Below are 20,266 nucleotides of genomic sequence, written 5' to 3'. Positions count from 1 at the left end.
TTGGCAAAATTCAATATTTGGATCGTTCTTGCTTCCCCAACACATTCCCCCACACAACGGGATTTTATTTATTTTTATTTTTATTTTTTTTTACCAAAGGAATACGGGTGACGCTGCGATATGTCTCTAGACTGCTTGTAGAATACGGCGTACATATAGTTGTGTTTTTTTAGTTTTTTTAATGAACGTTTTTAACCCAAGGAATACGGGTGACGCTGCAATATGTCACTAGACTGCTTGCAGAATAAGGCGTACACAGTTGTTGCTGTTGCTGTTGTTTTTAACCCAAGGAAGACGGTTGCCTCTTCGATCTATCCAACAAACTACACAGCTGTAGAAGTAGGTTTTCACAGTGTTGCTGGTTCCTGTGTGGCTACACCAAAACAACCAACACACAGGCCTTCATTTAAATCGGGATTGCTTTTCCATAACACTGAACCAATGACGAACCGGGTTCCCTGCGGACACTCGACCTACAGGGTCTCAGGACCCCCAACATTCATTTATAGGGGGCACTTGGACCCCCGCAGTGGAACTTTAGAGGGTCCAGTGCCCAGGAGGTTCATATTCCTGCTTTCGGAAGGCACATTTCTCGCTGACACATACCCCCTGGAGCTCTCTTGTCAAAGTAATGACGACTTTTTGATACTCTCTGAGCCCTTTACAACAACACTATGGTCATATGGCAGAACGTTTTCTGAAAACGGTACACGGCACCCCACCTAACGGTAAAGAGCTAACTCCTAAAAAAAAGTTGAGAGGGTTCGGTAAAATCAAACTGCGTCTTTGTAAAGGAAGAAATATAGATGTTTTTTATTTTGTTTTTTTAGCCCCCCCCCCATAATCTAAGATTATTACATTGATTGGCGTCTGTTTCACACAAAACGGGTCAAATCGATTTCACCGGGTACTTTTTTTTAATTTTTTTTTAAGAAGCATCGTGTGTGAACAACAAATTGAGGGTCGTTTAACGGTAATATCAACAATCTAAATAGTGAATACTATATGTTATCCTACATGGTGAAAGAGACCACCTTTGTGGTAAATAAACCATCTATTCAGACGTGTGTGTATATATGATGTAAATGAGGTCTGTTAAACTAGACACATGATGACAATTAAAGTCACCGAGACAGACCTTTGCGTTTCCTATCTCCTCTGGAAGAATGCTAAAGAGCTTGCGCATTAACGCCATCATTCTTAATATTGTAACATCTTTTTGCTGTTGACGAAAAAGATTTTGCGAAGCCTTGGAAGAGATCGAAGTTCAAGAAGACGGGCTACAGGGCTACGACACGTCGACTCTGAAGGTTTGAAGCAGCCTTGGCACGCAAGTACTGAGTGACGGTATGATAAACAGAATACTACTAGAATATGCATGGCTTGCTGTGTGATACGGCCAGTTTTACGCTCGTCAAGTTGCTTTTTCAAACATTGAAGTGCTCGCTTTCGCTCGCATTTCATGGTTTTTTTAAACACACACACACACACACACACACACACACACACACACACACACACAAAACTCGTATAAACCTAGTATGACACAGCAAACAATATAGTATTCGGCTCTATTGCTTTTTGGATTATCAGAAAGCTCATCAGGTTTAAACACTGAGAACTTACTTTTCAAACACTGAGGTGCAAGCGGAAGCAGCTTTAGAGTGTATACATCAGTTCAGGTCAGTTCAGCTCGGTTCATGGCAGTGTAGTCAATGGTAGTGCAATATGGTTGTTTTTTTCTAAACAACGCTGTGGGTGTCTCTGAGTTCCAACAGACATGTTAGAGAATCAGTCATAACAAGGAGTATTGCATACCAAGGGGAACAACTCCTTTAGCTGGTCATCACACTAGCCAGCGCGGTTACACCTCTTGAACAGTTATATGCAACGATGACCCACGAAGAAGACGGCGCATGATTAATACCAACACATTCACACATTAGTTTACCACATTACTTGATCATGGAGGAAAAATACAGCTTCTCTAGTATATGATTTTACGACCTGGCAAACGCTCGATTGAGCGGAACAGTAGTCTGTCTTTTCCCAGTTCTGCAAACTTGAATGTAAGGTATTTTCACGTGTTCCTGTGAGGTTTCCATCTTGTAGACTCAGTAATAGTAATTAACGCCTGTCTACTTAGCTTGATTCCGGTACTGAAAACGCTTCAAGATGAAACCATTGATTCGTTGATTAATTGATTGATTGAAGGATCGATCTGTCTATTGATTGATTGATTGATTGATTGATTGGTTGATCGATTGATTGATTCATGACTTTAGATGCCCTTCCAACTGAATCCGGGAGGTTCGTCAGTTCTATGTAGACATACATTTTCTTGTTTAAATTGACCCGCAAGTATCAGTTGTTTTGGCATGTGCCTGTGAAGGCAGCACAAAACTATTCTACTTTCATCTAAAGGTTCAGCAATGCCTGACGCCTGTAATCACACATTTTATGAATAAATAACTTAAACTCTCTTCATTTTTTCCAAGCCCAACCATTCTACATACAATCAACGAAAGACACGCATAAGCTTAGCTCCCTTTCCGACACGGCCGGGCCGACTTGTCGCAATGTGTGCGACACGGCAAGCGGATTTTGTGACAAACTGCGACAGCGAATTTTGCAACAATTAAACTGCGACAGTGGGTTTTGCGACAACTACCTTTCTGCCTTTATCCCAAACGCGGCAAGTGCCGATTGTAAATGAGGCAATATATACAGCCAAATACTCTTGCCCAGCCTATTGTTCCTTTGTTGTTGTTGTTGTTGTTGTTGTTGTTGTTGTTGTTGTTGTTGTTGTTGTTGTTGTTGTTGTAAAGGATCTTATTTCAACATATTTTCACACCTGCAAAAGTTTAAAAAAATTAAAAAATAAACGTGCACAAAATAGGAGTTTAACCGACTATATCTGGTTAAAAATATGATTTATACATATAGTGCTCATCGTAAATGCAAAGAGATAATCACTTTGACGAGAGAAGCACTGAGCCAGCGTAGTCTTCAGGGTCCAGTGACTTTTATCAGTCACACAATTTGTTGCACACACCTTTTAAACGTGCTGTCCCGGTTTTCTCGAACAAGTACAGCTATATCTACACTCCATTTACACGACACCGAACAGAAATTATAGAGCAGCTACGTGGTTGTCTTCGCTCATGCTACGCAGTAACTTTATTTGTTCTTTGCAAATGAAATCAGAGAAAGCACGTTAGCTCTATACTGAATTCTTTCCAGTGTCGTGTAAATCTATTCGGTGTGTTAACTGGTGTTACACCGATTAACAGCGGTTCTGCGGCACTCATAGTACTCGGATTAGTACTTGTTTAAAAACGTCATCCCAGTTTAAAAACTCAGCTGCTTTCCATATAGTAGAAGCCATTGCAATGACATGTAGTGATATGACTGTCAAGTATTCAAGGCCGGAACTTAGGCACGTTTTACATCGGCGCAGCGATATATGGTGAACTCAGTTGAAAGAGTGAGAGAGAGAATGGAGCTCTGTTTTTCGTTTTATTGAGTTTTATTTCTCAAATAGATCAGATAGATGTAGCTGCTGTAAACTTTGCGATTGTGAAGAAAATGTAACAGCAGAATACATCGCTCGTCGTGAATCGTAGCGCTCCTCGTAGCGCTCCTCGTAGCGCCGCGCGTTGTAAATCGCAACGCTGCACAACGCGCCGCGCGCTGTGAATCCACTTTGATACGTATAGAAGGTCCCAAAGGGTTTAAAATCGTGATCGTGATTGGCGTTTTTTGACCTTTCTGTGACCGTGATTGCCGAAATTTCTATTTCTGTGATCGTGATGGGACTTTGCCCGTGATCCGTGATGACAAAAAAATCAAGTCTCGTGATCGTGATCGTCATTTGTTTTTGTGATCGTGATGGGCATTATTTCAAAGCATTTTATTTTCAACGTACATTTTTCACAAGGCTGTATCACTCTATGATCCTCTATTCGTCAAGGTGTTTGTGATCGTGAAAACAAAAATCAAGGTAACTGTGCCGGATCATGAAAGCTAAAATTTCCCTTCCCGTGATCGTGATGATACCCCCCCCCCCCCCCCCCCCCCCCTTTGGGGCCCTCCGTATAGGCTATACTGTGAAGAACTTTTTTGTATGTGTGTTTGTGTGTGTGTGTGTGTGTGTGTGTGTGTGTGTGTGTGTGTGTGTGTGTGTGTGTGTGTGTGCATGTGTGCTGTGTTAGTATTAGTGTTAGTGTTAGTGTTAGTGTGTGTGTGTGTGTGTGTGTATGTGTGTGTGTGTGTGTGTGTGTGTGTGTGTGTGTGTGTGTGTGTGTGTGTGTGTGTCACTGTACGCTGTCATTGATTCCGAGTCTGAGTGTCAGTCACGGTGTCACTATCACAGTCGATCGAGTCTGCGTCTCACTGTCTGTCCGGCGGTATGTAGTGTACGGTTTGTCTTGGTTGACTGGTTGCGTCTGTCTATCTATTTGTTGATCTCTTCGGTATGGCTTTTGCTTTTGGTATATAAACCCGATTTCACGTGCCTGTGCCTGTTATTCCAAGATTATTCTCCATCTCCAAACAGTTGGATTTCGCAAATGGTACGAGCCGCAACATTACGACAGCGTGTACAGGTACAGTGCACTTTGACTGAACCTTGGAAGCCGTAGCACAGCAGTGCTTCCACTAGTGAACTGGACAAAAAATCCAACGATCGTGACAGGGCAAGTCGGTCGTCTGCCATCGCTGTAAAATTTCACTCGAGGCTTATTGCTTTGATTTCAGTGTTCAGATTTGTCAGCTGCAACCCGGTGCCAGAAACTGAACGAACATCATCAACATGTCGTCTGCTGCACGCTGTCTCCCTTTGCGCTGCGTGAAGTTGTTTGGTGGGAAGAGGCTTTCCTCGGAAACTTCCGTTGCCGTGGAAACGGCAAGGACGCTGTCGTGCAGATGCTTGACGAACCAGGTTGCAAGATTTTCTGTCTCGTCACAGCGGCAGGCAGGTAGGACGAGTGCGATCAGGCACTTTTCAAAACTGATCAGACCACAGGCGGAAGGTATCGTCCACTGGACTACTATTATCACAGTAAGACTGTGATAGTAGTAGTCCAGTGGACGATACCTTCCGCCTGTGATCAGACTCTAATATGATCTGTCTATGCTGAGAGTAACTTCAGTAAGACTGACCCGTGACCGATTGAGAGAATGTTTTCCTGGTTTATATTAATTATTACTCTCTCTCTCTCTCTCTCTCTCTCTCTCTCTCTCTCTCTCTCTCTCTCTCTCTCTCTCTCTCTCTCTCTCTCTCTCTCTCTCTCTCTCTCTCTCTCTCTCTCTGTCTCCAAGAAGGTTTATCTATTATCTAGAATCAAGCACTTTCTGAATTTGGAAGCCAGGAAATTATTCTTTAATGCTCATATTCAGTCTGTTAATGTTATTGATTACGCGTCTACCTTGTGGGACTCGGCAAGTGAAAATTCATTCAAACCACTAGGGCCTAATTAGATTACATAAACGAGCGCGAGCGCTTAAAGTAGTCTTATTAAAGAAAACAACCCTATCTGAGTTCGACTACATGAACTTAGGCATTCTTCTTCTGAAGGCAAGGCTAAGTTATAATAAAGGTACCCTTATGCATAAAATTATTCATGGATGTGTACCTCAAACCATATTTTCCAAATTCACGTTAAAAACTTCACGCCAATTGATGAGACTGAACATGCCTCTGCCTAGGATTGACCTATTCAAATCTAGTTTAGTCTATTCAGGTAGCAATCTCTGGAACACTCTTCCGACAATCCTACGGCAAACTAGCAGCACAAACGTTTTTAAGACCATATATTATACGTCTTATCTCATGAAGTCTAAATAAACATCTGTTGTCGCTAGAATGGTTGTTAAAACCAACAACCGGTGCTTTTTAACAATGTATTATTATTTTTATATACACTGATTTTTTTCGAATGCAGTGTATGTCAATGGGCATGGCATTCAGTACAGCTTTGTTGCGTCAGTGCAATCTATTCTATAATTCTTAACTCATGTCAAATGAACTTACATTTTTCATTTAACTTTTAAGCAATGTATTGTATGTAAATTGATGATATGTTCTTACTTTCATTTTATTTTAATCATGTAGCAGTAGTTTTCTTTACTTGCTTATTCTTCAGCAATTTTAGACTAGTCCCTCTTTAGGGCGAGGGCCAGATGTAAAAAAGCAGATCACTGCTTACTCTAGTCTATTACCCTCGTTAAATAAAGAATTGTTCTTGTTCTTGTTCTTATTCTCTCTCTCTCTCTCTCTCTCTCTCTCTCTCTCTCTCTCTCTCTCTTATTACGATGTAATGAGTTACTTGTTACGGTTAGATTTTTGTGTGTTTGTATTGTTCGTGTTCCCTCATTTGTTCTTCAACTTCTTTTTCCCTCATGGGCGAGAGCTGATTGTAAAAAACCTTGTATTGCTTATATCATTACCCTCGTAAATAAAACAAATATCTTATCTTCTCTCTCTCTCTGTCTCTCTCTCTCTCTCTCTCTTTCTCTCTCTCTCTCTCTCTCTCTCTCTCTCTCTCTCTCTCTCTTTCTCTCTCTCTCTCTTTCTCTCATGCACATGGCAGAAAAAAGGGAAAATATAAGTTTTATTTGCTCTTGCATTGAATCTTTTCAACTTCAAAATGCACAATTTGGTCCTTGGTGCACAAACAGTACTAGTGTCATTTCAGATTGAGTGGTATATATATATAAATAATATATATTGTCTCTGCATAATTCCTTTGGGAAACCTTTATAAGTTATGCATGCATTAACAATATGCTTACCATTTCCAATATTCCTCCTTGCCACTATTCACAGGATTTGCTTCAGTTCAAACTCATTTTATGTGTGTGTTTCAGACAAGAAACTGTTCACCCCTGGTCCCCTGGGTGTGTCTATGACGGTGAAGGAAGCCATGCTGAGGGACTTGGGATCCAGAGACGTGGAGTTCATCAACCTTGTCAAGTTCATACGATCACGTCTTGTGGAAATCTCAGGTAAGACAAAGAATGCATTGATAATTAATAGTTTCTTATGTCAGTAGGTACAGGCATGTTTGTGCATATGACAGGGATGGCAACATATCAAAATTTTAACTCGCCAACCGGGCGAGTAACTTCAAGAAAGTCATTAGCCCGCCAGAAATTTCGCGGGCCTGGTACATACCACGGTTGCTGCATCTGCGGTGTTTATATGGCTTTGAAACTCGATATGACAACCAAAAGAGTTTTCTTTAACAAGATTTTTCACTGGCCAGCCGGGCGAGTTGCCAGGCAGTGCAGTTTCTACTAGCCCGGCGGATTTTTTAGGCGATCTGGCGATCGGGCAGATGATTTGACCATCTCTGTATAAGTTTCTGTCTGTGTCTGCCTCGGTACATGTATGTGTGAGGCTGGAGGTGTCGGTGGTGTTTTTTTATTTTTATTCAAACCATGGTGATGGAACTATAGCTTGGAACTCTTTATGTCTTAAAAAAAATATATATATTTAGCTCCAAAATCCATCTTTCTGTAAGTGTTGGCATTTTTTTAATACTTGTACATCTTTATATTTCCCAGGTGTTTCAGCAGTTGACTTCACCAGCGTTCCTATCCAGGGCAGCGGAACCTTTGCGGTTGAGGCAGTTTTCCAAACAGCAGTTCCTAGAGATAACAGCAAAGTAGGTTAGAGAGAGAGTGCATGTGTGTGTGTGAAGCTAGACAGCCTGTACATCCAGCCAGAGTACTGCATATTTGAAACAGTTTGATTTTTTTCTTCTTTGTTTTGTTTCATTTAGCTTTCAATGATTTTTTTTTTTTCAGCACGAAAAAATTTATGTTAAATGATGTGTTCTTCCTTATCAGGTGCTGATTCTGGAGAATGGTGCTTATGGAAAGAGGATGTCCAAGATGTGCGAGTCCACCTCCATACCCTATCACATGGAGTCATTTCCTGAGGACCAGTGTGTTGACCTGAAACGAGTGGAAGAGCTGTTAAAGGGAGACAAGTTTAGCCTTGTCAGTTGCGTGCATTGTGAAACAAGCTCAGGAGTTTTCAACCCTGTGCAAGAAGTTGGACAACTGGTGAATAAAGTGTCTCCAGGTACAAAATTAAAAACAGATGAATAGAAAATAAAAGATTAAAATGATTATGACAATGAAAGTTTTTATGTTTTGAGGAATTAGATCCAGTGTAAAACGTACATACTGCTTCCATCCACAAGTCACAGACACTTCCCTTCCTGTAACTAAAAGCCTATGTAAAGCAGTATATGTTCATATGCCACAGATTATGGGGCCTGGGAAGTTCAGGTGGTAGAGCACTGGACTTGTGATCTAAGGTCGCAGGTTCGAATCCGGGCCAGGACAGACATGGGTCAACTTTATGTGCAGACCCAGAGACGGTATCCATCTTCCACCCCCATGTTATCACAGTGGCACGTAAAAGAACTTGGTCATTCTGCCATAAGTGCAGATGGCTGATACCACCTAAACACGCATACATAACCATGCGCCACCGTGGATCCCAAGCACTGTCTGAGTGCTTCCCCCTTACAGGATGTAGGTGGCGCGTCCTCTTTCTTTTTTCGCGCGTGACAGTAGGCTGTGTTTCTGCTGCGCTCCCGGATTATTTTGGATTCTAGAGTCTTCTTTTCTGTGTGGATTACCACCTGTTGGATTTTTGTGTGTTATTCCACTTCTGGCTTGAGGCTACGTTGTTTTTCTTCCAACTTGTGCCTCCGTTGTTGTGTGGCGGACTCGGCGTGCCTACCGTCCTACTTCGTGGTGACCGGTCGTCTGCTTCTCGTTTCGCCTCATTCACTTGAGTATTGACCTAATTTTCTTTGAATTTTGTTAATTCTCGATTTTTTAAGGGTACGTACAGGGCGAGGTAGGATGTCTCGTCTTGTTTTGGGCTCTGGTTCTACGGAACCAGAGTCTGCCGGGGGCAACCCTTCTCCGGGCGCACAGCGTCATGTTTTGCGCACGGACAGGGGGACCTTTCGGCGCTCCGACTCTCCCTCCCCAAACGCTTTGCGTTTGCGGCGAGGGAGGGCGGAGAAAGCCTGTTTGAGCAAGCTCAATGCGAGCTTGCTCAAACAGGCTGGGCTTGAACCTGGGACTTCGGGCGGGGCTGCGCCGTCGAAGGTTCGGGGAAGGTCGAGGGGAAAGAAAAAGCGAAGGCAGGTCCTGGAACGGACCCATGCTTTGGGGTTCCAGATACAGTGGCACAAGTCAGACCTCGTGCCAGCCCAGCAGTTTTGCTACTTGGGGATGGCGTTCGACACAGTGCTTTACACTGTGTCTCCCTCCCCGGACAGAATCCTCTCCCTGAGGCGAAAGATCCTCTCCATTCAGGCTTGCCGCGCTGTTCCTCACAGGCGGCTGGCGGAACTGTTGGGTTCCATGGAGTCTGTCGCTCTGCTGCTGCCCCTTGCAAGGCTACACAAACGTCCCCTGCAACGGGCAGTAGCAGATCGGACTTCCAGGCCTCTCGATTACACCGAGTTGGTCCAGATCGGGCCTTGGTTTCACGAGGCTGTAGTCCAATGGCTGGACCCGATCTGGCTCAACTCTGCGGTGCCTATCCAACCGAGACGGCCGTCTCTCTTCCTGTACACCGACGCTTCTACGCGGGGTTGGGGGGCCCACCTGGACCTGCACGAGGCCCAGGGGGTCTGGACCCAGGAGGAGTCCCTCCTACACATCAACTTTCTAGAGTTGGAGGCGGTTCGTCGGGCTCTGCTGGAGTTTCGCCTCCTGATTCGGGATCAGGATGTGTTGGTCCACGGGGACAACACCACATGCCTAGCTTACCTTCGCCACCAGGGGGGCACCAATTCTCGGTCCCTCTCCCTGTTAGCGGAGGAGATTCTGCTCTGGTGCCAGACCAATCAGGTCCGGATGTCAGTCCAATTCGTTCCGGGGAAACTGAACGCCCTGGCCGACATTCTCAGTCGGGGCGATCAGGTTCTCCCCACAGAATGGACCATCGCTCACAACGTTCTACGGCGTCTGTGGGCAAGGTGGGACCGTCCTCTGATCGATCTGTTCGCAACTCGATTCAGCGCTCGGCTTCCCAGGTACGTCAGCCCCTTTCGAGACACGAATGCGTTCCACGTGGACGCATTCACTCTCTCGTGGAGGCTCCTCGATGCTTACGCCTATCCCCCGACATCTCTGATTCCGAGGGTACTGGCAAAGTATCTGCAGGAACGGCCAAGACTGATTTTGGTCGCGCCTTACTGGCCAACAGCTCCGTGGTTTCCAGATCTTCGCGGTCTCACCCACGTAGACCCTCTACCTCTGAATCTGGACGGGGGAAGTCTGCTCCAGCCTCGATCAGGCCTCCCTCATCCACGTCCAGAGAGTCTGTGCTTGACCGCATGGCTCTTGTGCGCTCCAAACTGCTTGCACTAGGATTGCACAAGAGTTCAGTAGAGTTTTCCTTGAACGCTAAGAGGCGATCAACTAATCAGCTCTATGACTTACGCTGGAGAGCTTGGGCCTCCTTCGCCTTGTCCAAGGGGATAAAGCCGCTTTATCCCTCAACACAGGACTTGGCCAACTTCCTGGTGGAAGTGTATCAAAAGAAGAGTCTTTCTTCTAAGACTCTTCTTGGATACAAATCTGCCATCACTTCCACGATTGCGGCTGCTACTGGTCGCAGACCTGAACACTTGATCAGTTCCTCCCTCATTGCTAATGTCCTTTCGGGTATTAGCAATGCAGCGGTGTCTAAACCTCGGGTTTCATTTCCCAAGTGGGATGTCTTCCTGGTTCTCAAACTCCTGCGTAGCAAGGAGTTTGAACCCCTGGCAGGCATTAGTATCAAGTTCCTGACTTTTAAGACTGTGTTCCTCATCGCTTTAGCCACTTGCCGTAGACTCAGTGGTATTCAAGCTTTGAGTGGCCTGGAATTTGACATTGAGTTCACCACACATCAGGTGACGTTGGCTTTCCTACCAGACTTTCGAGCCAAGAATCAGAATGCCTCGGAGTTGTCCAAACCAGTAGTCATTCAAGCCTTGGCTCCCACTCTTGAACATGATGACCCTGATCGCTTCCTCTGCCCAGTACGTGCCCTTAGAGTGTACCTGGATAGAACACGTAGCTTTCGGTCTTCTAAGCGGTCACTGTTTGTCTCGCTTAATCCGAAGTACCAATCGGATATTTCTAGACAAACTTTAGCTCGTTGGCTGACCTTGCTTATCAAACAGGCTTATGTTCATGCTCAAGTGGATGTGGTCCCTGACATCAGGGCACACGAGATTCGGGCTATCGGCTCCTCGTTGGCGCACGTGCGGGGTGCCTCGCTCCAAAGCATAATGGCGGTCGCGTTCTGGAAGACTCCAGCCACGTTTATTAACCACTATATGCGAGACTTTTCCAGTCTCAGGCTTGACCAGTCGTATGGCATTGCCAAAGCAGTGGTTGCCAGCATGGTCACGTCAGTCTAAGGTATTTTTCTTGGGTATATTTTCTTTTACAGTAGTACTGTTCGAAAATTGCCTGGGTATCTTAATCCTTGGATTTAAGTGATTTTGATTAAGGAGTTTAATACTCTACATATCACCCTCACACCACTCTGGTATTCTGTGCAAGAATAGTACTGTCGAGGTAAGTGTTATATTGACTGTAAGGCTTCTTTTTAAGCCTACTGTCTATATGATACTTACCGAGACAGTACTATTAGAGTTTCCCTCCCGCCTCCCCTCTTGATATGTTATGGGCTTTTTGAGGGTCTGCAGCTCATAAAGAAAGAGGACGCGCCACCTACATCCTGTAAGGGGGAAGCACTCAGACAGTGCTTGGGATCCACGGTGGCGCATGGTTATGGGAGATAATTGTACCCACGCAGCGTTTTGTCCAATTTTTTCGGCCTATAATAGATAATGTGCAAGAATAGTACTGTCTCGGTAAGTATCATATAGACAGTAGGCTTAAAAAGAAGCCTTACAATCTCATCTAAAGTCGGTTTAAAACCCGGGAACATGCCCCTAAGGTCACACAAAAAAAAAGTTGTATGTTTCTGGTAACATGGCTACAAAAAATAGGGTAGGTAGGTAGGGATTTTTTATTTTTTTTATTTATTTTTTTTTGGTCAGGGTAGAAAATAACTATACAGTGACGCAAAGAGACTGGACTTACTATACAAAGAGAAAGACAACACATTACAAAACAAATGAGACAAAAGGGATGCGGGGTTATCCCCCTTGTGTCGTCTGCCGTCTGTTACTTTCGTTTTGACGCTTTTTTTGTTGCTTTTTTGTTACAAATGCAATAAAAAAAAGTCTAGGGTCGGCGGGAAAAAACTAGGTAGGGTCGGGTGACCAGAAACATACAACTTTTTTTTTTTTGCCTAATGGCTTTGACGTGAGGGGGTAAAACTTGAAGTTCTCTCATGCCACAGATTCAGGTAAGCTGTTGCGTAACACTATGCTGGAGCACTCTTCTGTTAATCAATTTCAGCAATTCAATGTCCTGGCTTCTGAGAGCAGGAATATTTCTCTTAATTATTGTTCATGATTTCAGGAGATTTTGCCAGCATTGAATTCTGATCACAGTTTGTTTTTCTTTCTTTTCCACAAGCAGGAGAATTAAATTGGTGATGTCGCTCCATCTTAACTTGGACTTCAGGATTGTAATTATCTGTTGACGAATATAAAACTATGCAGCCATTTTGTAATATTCCATGGCAGAGAAATCCTCTCACTCCTGCCCTAAAAATATTGATGTTGTAAACATTTTGTACACATCGACGTAGTCACAGAATATTGGTGTACCTCGATTTTCACACTTTTTCAGGAGAAGGCCAAAAGTGATTATTTTTATAATGAAATAGTGTTTATATTCGTACCTGGTATGGATAAAAAGATAAAGGATTGTTACATCATGCATTGTCAATCGTGTTTAAGAGACAATTTCTCATGGAGTCTAACACAAAAATATTAAAATCGCAAAGAATCGAGTTACGCCAAAATTCCGTGACGAAATTGAAAAAAGTAGTTGCCGTTCAGTCCTTGAAATTATCAATACATGTAGTTTCTTAAAGATGACTAAATAGTGTCACTGTTTCAGGTACGGTGTATTTTGTGGATGCTATGAGTAGCTTTGGAGCTGTGCCTCTGGACTTTGAAGGCGGACACATCGACTTCATGGTCAGCTCGGCGAACAAGTGCATGCAGGGAGTTCCTGGCTTTTCCTATGCTGTCGCCCGGAGATCTACACTGGATAAGTGCAAAGGTGTGCATCATGGCATACATGTGTTTATGGGGGAGATGGGTAGTGTGGGCCTGGGTCTGGGTCTGGATCTAGGTGTGTGTATGTTTTCTTCTTTCCCTATTTGGTGTTTAACGTCGTTTTCAACCACGAAGGTCATATCGCGACGGGGAAAGGGGGGAGATGGGATAGAGCCACTTGTCAATTGTTTCTTGTTCACAAAAGCACTAATCAAAAATTTGCTCCAGGGGCTTGCAACGTAGTACAATGTATTTCCTTACTGGGAGAATGCAAGTTTCCAGTACAAAGGACTTAACATTTCTTACATACTGCTTGACTAAAATCTGTAAAAAAATTGACTATATTCTATGCAAGGAACACTTAACAAGGGTAAAAAGAGAAACAGAATCTGTTAGTCGCCTCTTACGACATGCTGGGGAGCATCGGGTAAATTCTTCCCCCTAACCCGCGGGGGGAGTGTGTGTATGTGTCTGCATGTGTGCATTGTTAGGCTTATGTTGAATAATATTTGTAGTTGGAAAGTGGGGTGGAAGAGAAGGGGCCGGGTGAGCAAGCTCCTTAATATCTCCATAGCTAGTCACTCAAAAAACATGTAAATCAGTGTGAGCATGTAGATGTGGATGTGTGTGCGTGTGTCTGTTTTAGCTGTGAAGAGGTCATGGATAGCTTCCCTTGCTCTGTAGGTCCCTATAGCTCCGCTGCCATCCTAAAAATATGTCCAGCTTTGGTTCATATGGTTCAATGGAACCCCCCTTTTACGACCTACACAAATCTGAGAAAATCAGGTCTTAAAAAAGAGGGAGTCTTAAAATTGGGTAAAGTCATAGAGGTTATGAATATGAACAGAAAATCTAGGAAAACAGGGAGGGTCAGTGAGTCTTCAAGGGGAGTGGGGAAGCTATTTTCGTTGTTTGTGCATGCTGATTGTGCATGAGGATAGAAGAGTTATGCATGGTTTTGTTGTCAATAGAAGATTGGTTATCAACTTATAAAGTAACTTTGTCAAAAATATAGTCTTCCAGATACAACAGCAGAGGGGCATGTTGTCCATCTCCTTGGTCAACTTATGTGCAGACCTGCCAGTGCCTTATCCCCCTTCGTATGTACACACAAGCACAAGACCAAGTGCGCACGTAAAAAATCCTGTAATCCATGTCAGACTTTGGTCGGTTCTAGAAACACAAAAATACCAAAAATGATTCCCCCGAAAGCGGCGTATGGCTGCCTGAATGGCGGGGTAAAAACGGTCATACACGTGGGAGTTTCAGCCCATGAACGAAGAAGAAGAAGTTCATCTTAATTTCCCTTAAGTTTTCTTGTTGCGCTTTGCTAATTTGCTGCTGAATTATACTGTTACATGTACCAGCACAAAAACGATCAGGTCTTTCCTTCGTCTTTCAGGGAATTCCCGCAGCCTGAGTCTCGACCTGTATGATCAGAATGAAGGACTTGACAAGAACGGTCAGTTTCGCTTCACACCTGCCACTCACTCCATGCTGGCCTTCCGTCAAGCAATCAAAGAGTTTGACGAGGAAGGGGGTCTTGAGGGGAGAGCCAAAAGGTATGTGTGTGTGTGTGCGTGTGTTGATCTCTCTGTCTGTTTTTGTGAATGTGTACGTGTGAGTGTGCTCATACATGCATGTACATTTGGATTTGTACTGACCATATAGTTTGTAATTGGCAAAGACCAACATAAATGAATGTCTGTTTATTCATGTGTTTGTTCCTTGTTCTGTTCTGTTTTGCTTTATCATGTTTACATTGACTGCAACGTGTTGTTGCATGTTTATCTTTTCATGTATCAATTGTCATTGTTTTGTTTTGTTTTATTATACTGTACGTTTTGCTTTGGGTCAAGAGTTTGAAGCATAGATCAGTCAGATAACATTAGCTCTTTGGCAGTTTTCAGGATCTTTAAACAGTGCAACCTCCCTTTCAAGACCTATAAAAATCTGAATAAATCAGGTCTCAAAAAAGAGGTTCCACTGTACTCACAAGGCCAGAACAAAACGGCCGTACTTGCTGAGCTAAATTAAATCCTAGCAATCATTTTACATAAACAGAGAAGACTTCTTCCCCCACAAACAGGACACAAACAGAGCGTTACTGATCCCAGTGTTTTGCTTTCAGATACAAGAAGAATCACGAGGTGCTGGCAGAAGGGATGAAACGTCTGGGCTTCAAGGAACTGTTGGATGAATCGGTTCAGGGCTACATCATCACTTCCTACTGCTACCCCAGCGACTCCAACTTCAACTTCATGGACTTCTACAACCGACTCAACGACAAAGGTGAGAAGAGTGAAACAAATCAACAAAGAAAGTCAATGTTTGTTTTGGTTTGTTTGGTTTTTTTAAATTTTCAGAGTGCACTGTAGACTAAGTTGCATGTAAGTGCACTATCCTTTTTAAACCAAAAGCGTACAGTTTTGCTTCTACCGCATGCACTGTGCATTGAGAAAGTGATTGTGTGGTGTGTTGGTTTTTTTTTTATAGAAAAACAGCTGTAATGCTGAGGATTACAGTGGAAACACCTTTTTAAGACCCCCCAATTTAAGGCTCCCTCCCTTTTAAGACCCTTTCTTCTCAGATTTTCCGTTCATATTAACCTCTGTAAATTCACCCCCATTTTAAGGCTCCCTTCTTTTTAAAACCTGATTTGCTCAAGTTGAAGACAGTGTGCACTCGCATGTTTTAATTTTCTTGTGCAGACCAAGTGATCTACCCTGGCAAAACACTGGATATTGATTGCTTCCGAATCGGCAACATTGGTCACCTGTTTCCAGAGGACATGACGAAACTGCTGCAGTGTGTGCAAGACGTGTGTCGTGACATGAACATTGCCATACCCATAAAGAACTGATGGGTCATGGTTTGAAAGAATGGACAATAACTCTGTCATGGTTTGAAAGAATGGACAATAACTCTGTCAGGTTTGTATGGGTTGTGAATCGAAAGATTGAATTCTCTTGCTTTTATTGAGGCAAACTTTCCACACATGCTCCTTGAATTGGTCACTTTCCCATGTGACATTGCAGGCAAGCTACTAGCGAAGGGTATGTCTAAAACATATTGACAAAGAGTACATAAAGAAAGCTTGCCTCAATAAAACAAAGAGTATTCACTCTTGGACAACCCATACCAACCCAACAGTTATTGCCAGAGTTTGTCTATTGGTTAACTAAAACCTTGATGATCATGAAAGGAGAAGATTTACATGTAGCATTTTATTCGGCACAGTGGACAATCAACAATCAGATACTATAAGTCTTAAATGTGGGTGTTCATTAACAAGAATCTTCTTCTTCGTCGTTCGCTCAGACACGTCTGTCATGTGAGCGTAGATGCGTTGTGCTGCTGTTACGCGCCTGACAAGTCAGGCCCAGCACATCCGACTTCAGCTTGTTTTTATATCAGAGTGTTCGCTCTCCTAGATTGATTGCTTTACCGGGCTGCCGAGTTCAATCTACCCGTATTAACAAGAATTAAAGAAGAAGTAGAAATCCAGGCGTATGGTGGAGGGAGGGTGGAGGGTGTTCCACTGTACTGTCAACTCCGCCAAACACACACAGGCATAAATGTACTTTGTCTGCTCTGTTCGAGCGCATGATTGTATGGGCTGCTTGTTGTCTGAAGATTCCAAAAGATATTATCATACTTTTTCTCAGACCATTAGTGCCTCCTACACACTCAGGGCCGGACCCAGGGGGGGGGGGGTTCCAGGGGTTCCGGAACACCACCCCTGGAAAAAGCATGTACCTTGCTTTGAGTGTTGTTTTTTTTTACTAGTTTTAGCACCAAAACAATGCTGCTCTTAACCCTCAAAACAAGGCCCAGAATGCACCAGATTGCACAGATTTTAATCGTTTTTCAAAAATTTTACCCCCCTAGTTCGCCCGCCTGCTTTGCAGGCGCGCGCTTGTGGCTTCGCCGCTTCGCTGATTTGCCCCCCCCAAAAAGGAGGAACCCCCCCCCTTACAACTCATTTGGTCCGGCCCTGCACACTTCATATTCTTAATTACTTTTGTTTGCTGTCTTTGCTTGAAAGTGTGTAATAGACAAATTCCGGAAATAATTAACTCTGTCAGGTTTTTATGGGTTAATTGTGGAAAGGTTGCTTTTCCTTGAGTGCTGCGGCACACAGTCGCATCAGCATCAAATAATCAGCTCAGGTGCACTTGCATTGAAACCAAAAGATCCTTGTATTGAGTGAACAGTTCAGAAAACACAGATTAAAGCCAATTTCCATTGGAATGTCAGTCGATTGCTTGACTTCAGCGTTACAATTAGGGTTTATTTGCCTCAGTGTTTCCAAGGAAAAGCAACTCTTTAATAACTGACAATAACCCGACAGTTATATTTCCGAACATTGCCTATTTTTATAGAGTATTTCAATTGTTGAAAAATGTGATTGTTGTCTGTATTGTATTGAAATTATGTGCCATCATATTGAATGGGTCGATTAAATCTCAGCAGTTCATAACACGTTTCTCATAAGATTTGTTTCTAACTTCAAAGACCTTATATCTTTTCATGATTTATGCTGGACTTGTTACAAAAATGGACAGGGTAAAGCTTCTTGTTTTCTGGCCAGGACTCCTGCAACTTTTACTTCACTATGTACACTGTATATAGGGGATGCTTTGGTGATATGGTGATCTAATAATATACATATACATGTAGTTATATTGTTGCCATTGGAATTGACCTGTCTTTCATGTACCCATGTACTTTTATTCTTTCAACTTTGATAAAATCCATAAAAACAGGCTCAGGTATGAAAAATGATGGTTGATATTCATTTGGCAGTACAGTAGGAGCTGAGGTGTAGTTCAGTAGTGATCGAAAGACTCGCACTCACACACACACAAACTCCCCGCGGGTTAGGGGGAAGAATTTACCCGATGCTCCTCAGCATGTCGTAAGAGGCGACTAACGGATTCTGTTTCTCCTTTTACCCTTGTTAAGTGTTTCTTGTATAGAATATAGTCAATGTTTGTAAAAGATTTTAGTCAAGTAGTATGTAAGAAATGTTAAGTCCTTTGTACTGGAAACTTGCATTCTCCCAGTAAGGTCATATATTGTACTACGTTGCAAGCCCCTGGAGCAATTTTTTGATTGGTGCTTTTGTGAACAAGAAACAATTAACAAGTGGCTCTATCCCATATCTCCCCCCTTTCCCCGTCGCGATATAACCTTGAACGGTTGAAAACGACGTTAAACACCAAATAAAGAAAGAAAGAACACTCACACACTACTGAATTCATTCTGAACAAACACTCCTCAGCACAAATTTAAATGTGGCAACAAATGGTTTTGTCGAGAGCATATCAGCCGACTGGTCTTAATCAGTCAGCCTCTTAGCTGATGTCATTCCAGTTGCAACTGAGTGCAGGAAGTACAGTTGTGCATTATTTATAACAGATGCAGAAAATGATGCTATTGCTCTACGTTTGCTTCTGTTGCTGTACCAGTATGGCTTAATTAGAAGGAGAAGGGGAAGGGATTAGTGTGTATGGGAGTGTGTGTCGGGGGGGAGGGGGTGGGGGTGAAGAATTTGAAGTATGTACAGTCGTACCTGTCTATAACCACCAAAGGGGCCGACCAGAAGTGGTTGGTATGGACAGATGGTCGCTTTGGAAAGGCGAGTTATATAGAAATAAATTCCTTTGGGATGACCTTAGGCATGACCTTAGGCATGGTCGCTGTGGAGAAGTGGTCGCCAGGACAGGTTCCACTGTATACAGAGATGCATGTCGGTGTGGAAAGCTAATGCAGAAAATCCACCAGCATTACTGCCCGAATTCTATATTTTACGCTTGGCTAACTGCCAGTCTGAGGGTTTTCAATCATTGTCACTCAGTGAATTGCAGCAATGTAATGCTGCAGAAATACTCCACTTACTCTCATGGTTATAGATCTTAGTTCTCTACAAGGAAGTCCCATGAGGAATCTCACACTTGACATACATTTCACTGTCACTTGATTTGCATTGATTTACATATCATGATTTATTCATGAATTAATGCTTTGCAATGCCATCCTCTTTATATTCATCATGCTTGTGATAAACAGATTTTAACATTTGGGAAAACTTTTTTCATTTTTGATATATTTTTTCAAGTTGCTTATTTTGGATTGTAACACTATGGTATTACTAAGGTGTATTTTGACATAAAGTATTTAAGCTTATCGTGCAGAGAACCTGTAGTTGTTGTTACCTTTTATGCATAGTGTGCACAGATGTCTCCATGACATTAAGAACTGAAAATGATGTGATAAAACAAAATTATGAATTCAATTTTACAAGGGTCAATACTTTTGCTCTTTTAAGCAACATGTTGCTTTATTTCCATAATCTCAATGTAACCTGGCCTTTGGAAAACTGAAGGCTAGAACAGTGGAACCCCCCCCCCAGTTAAAACACCACTCTCACACTCTCACCGAAACACCCTCTCCCCCTTTAAAACTGTGTTATTAGAGATTTTCTGATAATTAATAATCTCTGTAAAGATACTGGCATTTGAAGAATCCCCCTGTTTGTAAAACCTCATTTTCTCAGATTTGTGTAGCTCTTAAAAGGGGGTTCCACTGTACATTTAGAACATGATTTTATTATCAAGCATGGCTGTCTGCAACTGTGATTTTTGTGGTTAGGTTCGTCTCTTCTTTTCTTCTTCCTCTCAGTTTGCATTTGCTTGTCTGTATAAAATTGTCTGTCAGAATAAAGATGGCAAAATAAAAAAAATATTAAAAAAACTAAAAAAATAAAAAATAAATCCCTACGCTTAGAACTGTACCCACGGAATACCCGCGATATAAGCCTCATATTGATTGATTGATTGATTGAGTGTTGTACAGCATTGCAGTGCAGGTACAATAAAAAAAAACAAGAAAGGAAAGTTGTTGGAATGTTTATTTATTGACAAAACAAAACGTTACCTTCACAAATTTATCGACCCAGTGGTCTTTTAACCTTTGTCGTGGGTCCGTGTGGACCCAGAAGGGTGTTTAATTGCAAATATCTCTTAAACT

The 20,266-nt window shown here is 42.8% G+C and overlaps 1 protein-coding gene across 1 annotated transcript; it reads left to right on the top strand.

Moving 5' to 3' along the window:
- The first annotated feature begins 4,588 nt into the window (after positions 1 to 4,588).
- Positions 4,589 to 19,978, top strand: LOC138952300 (2-aminoethylphosphonate--pyruvate transaminase-like). The gene is made up of 8 exons (XM_070323935.1): positions 4,589 to 4,979; positions 6,870 to 7,007; positions 7,569 to 7,669; positions 7,854 to 8,091; positions 13,071 to 13,235; positions 14,634 to 14,793; positions 15,363 to 15,523; positions 15,943 to 19,978. The coding sequence occupies exons 1-8, from the start codon at positions 4,814 to 4,816 to the stop codon at positions 16,092 to 16,094; spliced, it is 1,281 nt and encodes a 426-aa protein (XP_070180036.1). The 5' UTR covers positions 4,589 to 4,813; the 3' UTR covers positions 16,095 to 19,978.
- Positions 19,979 to 20,266: the final 288 nt, after the last annotated feature.

Source organism: Littorina saxatilis, linkage group LG17, assembly GCF_037325665.1.
Source record: "Littorina saxatilis isolate snail1 linkage group LG17, US_GU_Lsax_2.0, whole genome shotgun sequence".
In the NCBI taxonomy this organism is placed as follows: Eukaryota; Metazoa; Mollusca; class Gastropoda; order Littorinimorpha; family Littorinidae; genus Littorina; species Littorina saxatilis.
Note: the sequence above shows the minus strand (reverse complement) of the source record. Positions and strands in the feature narration are given on the sequence as shown.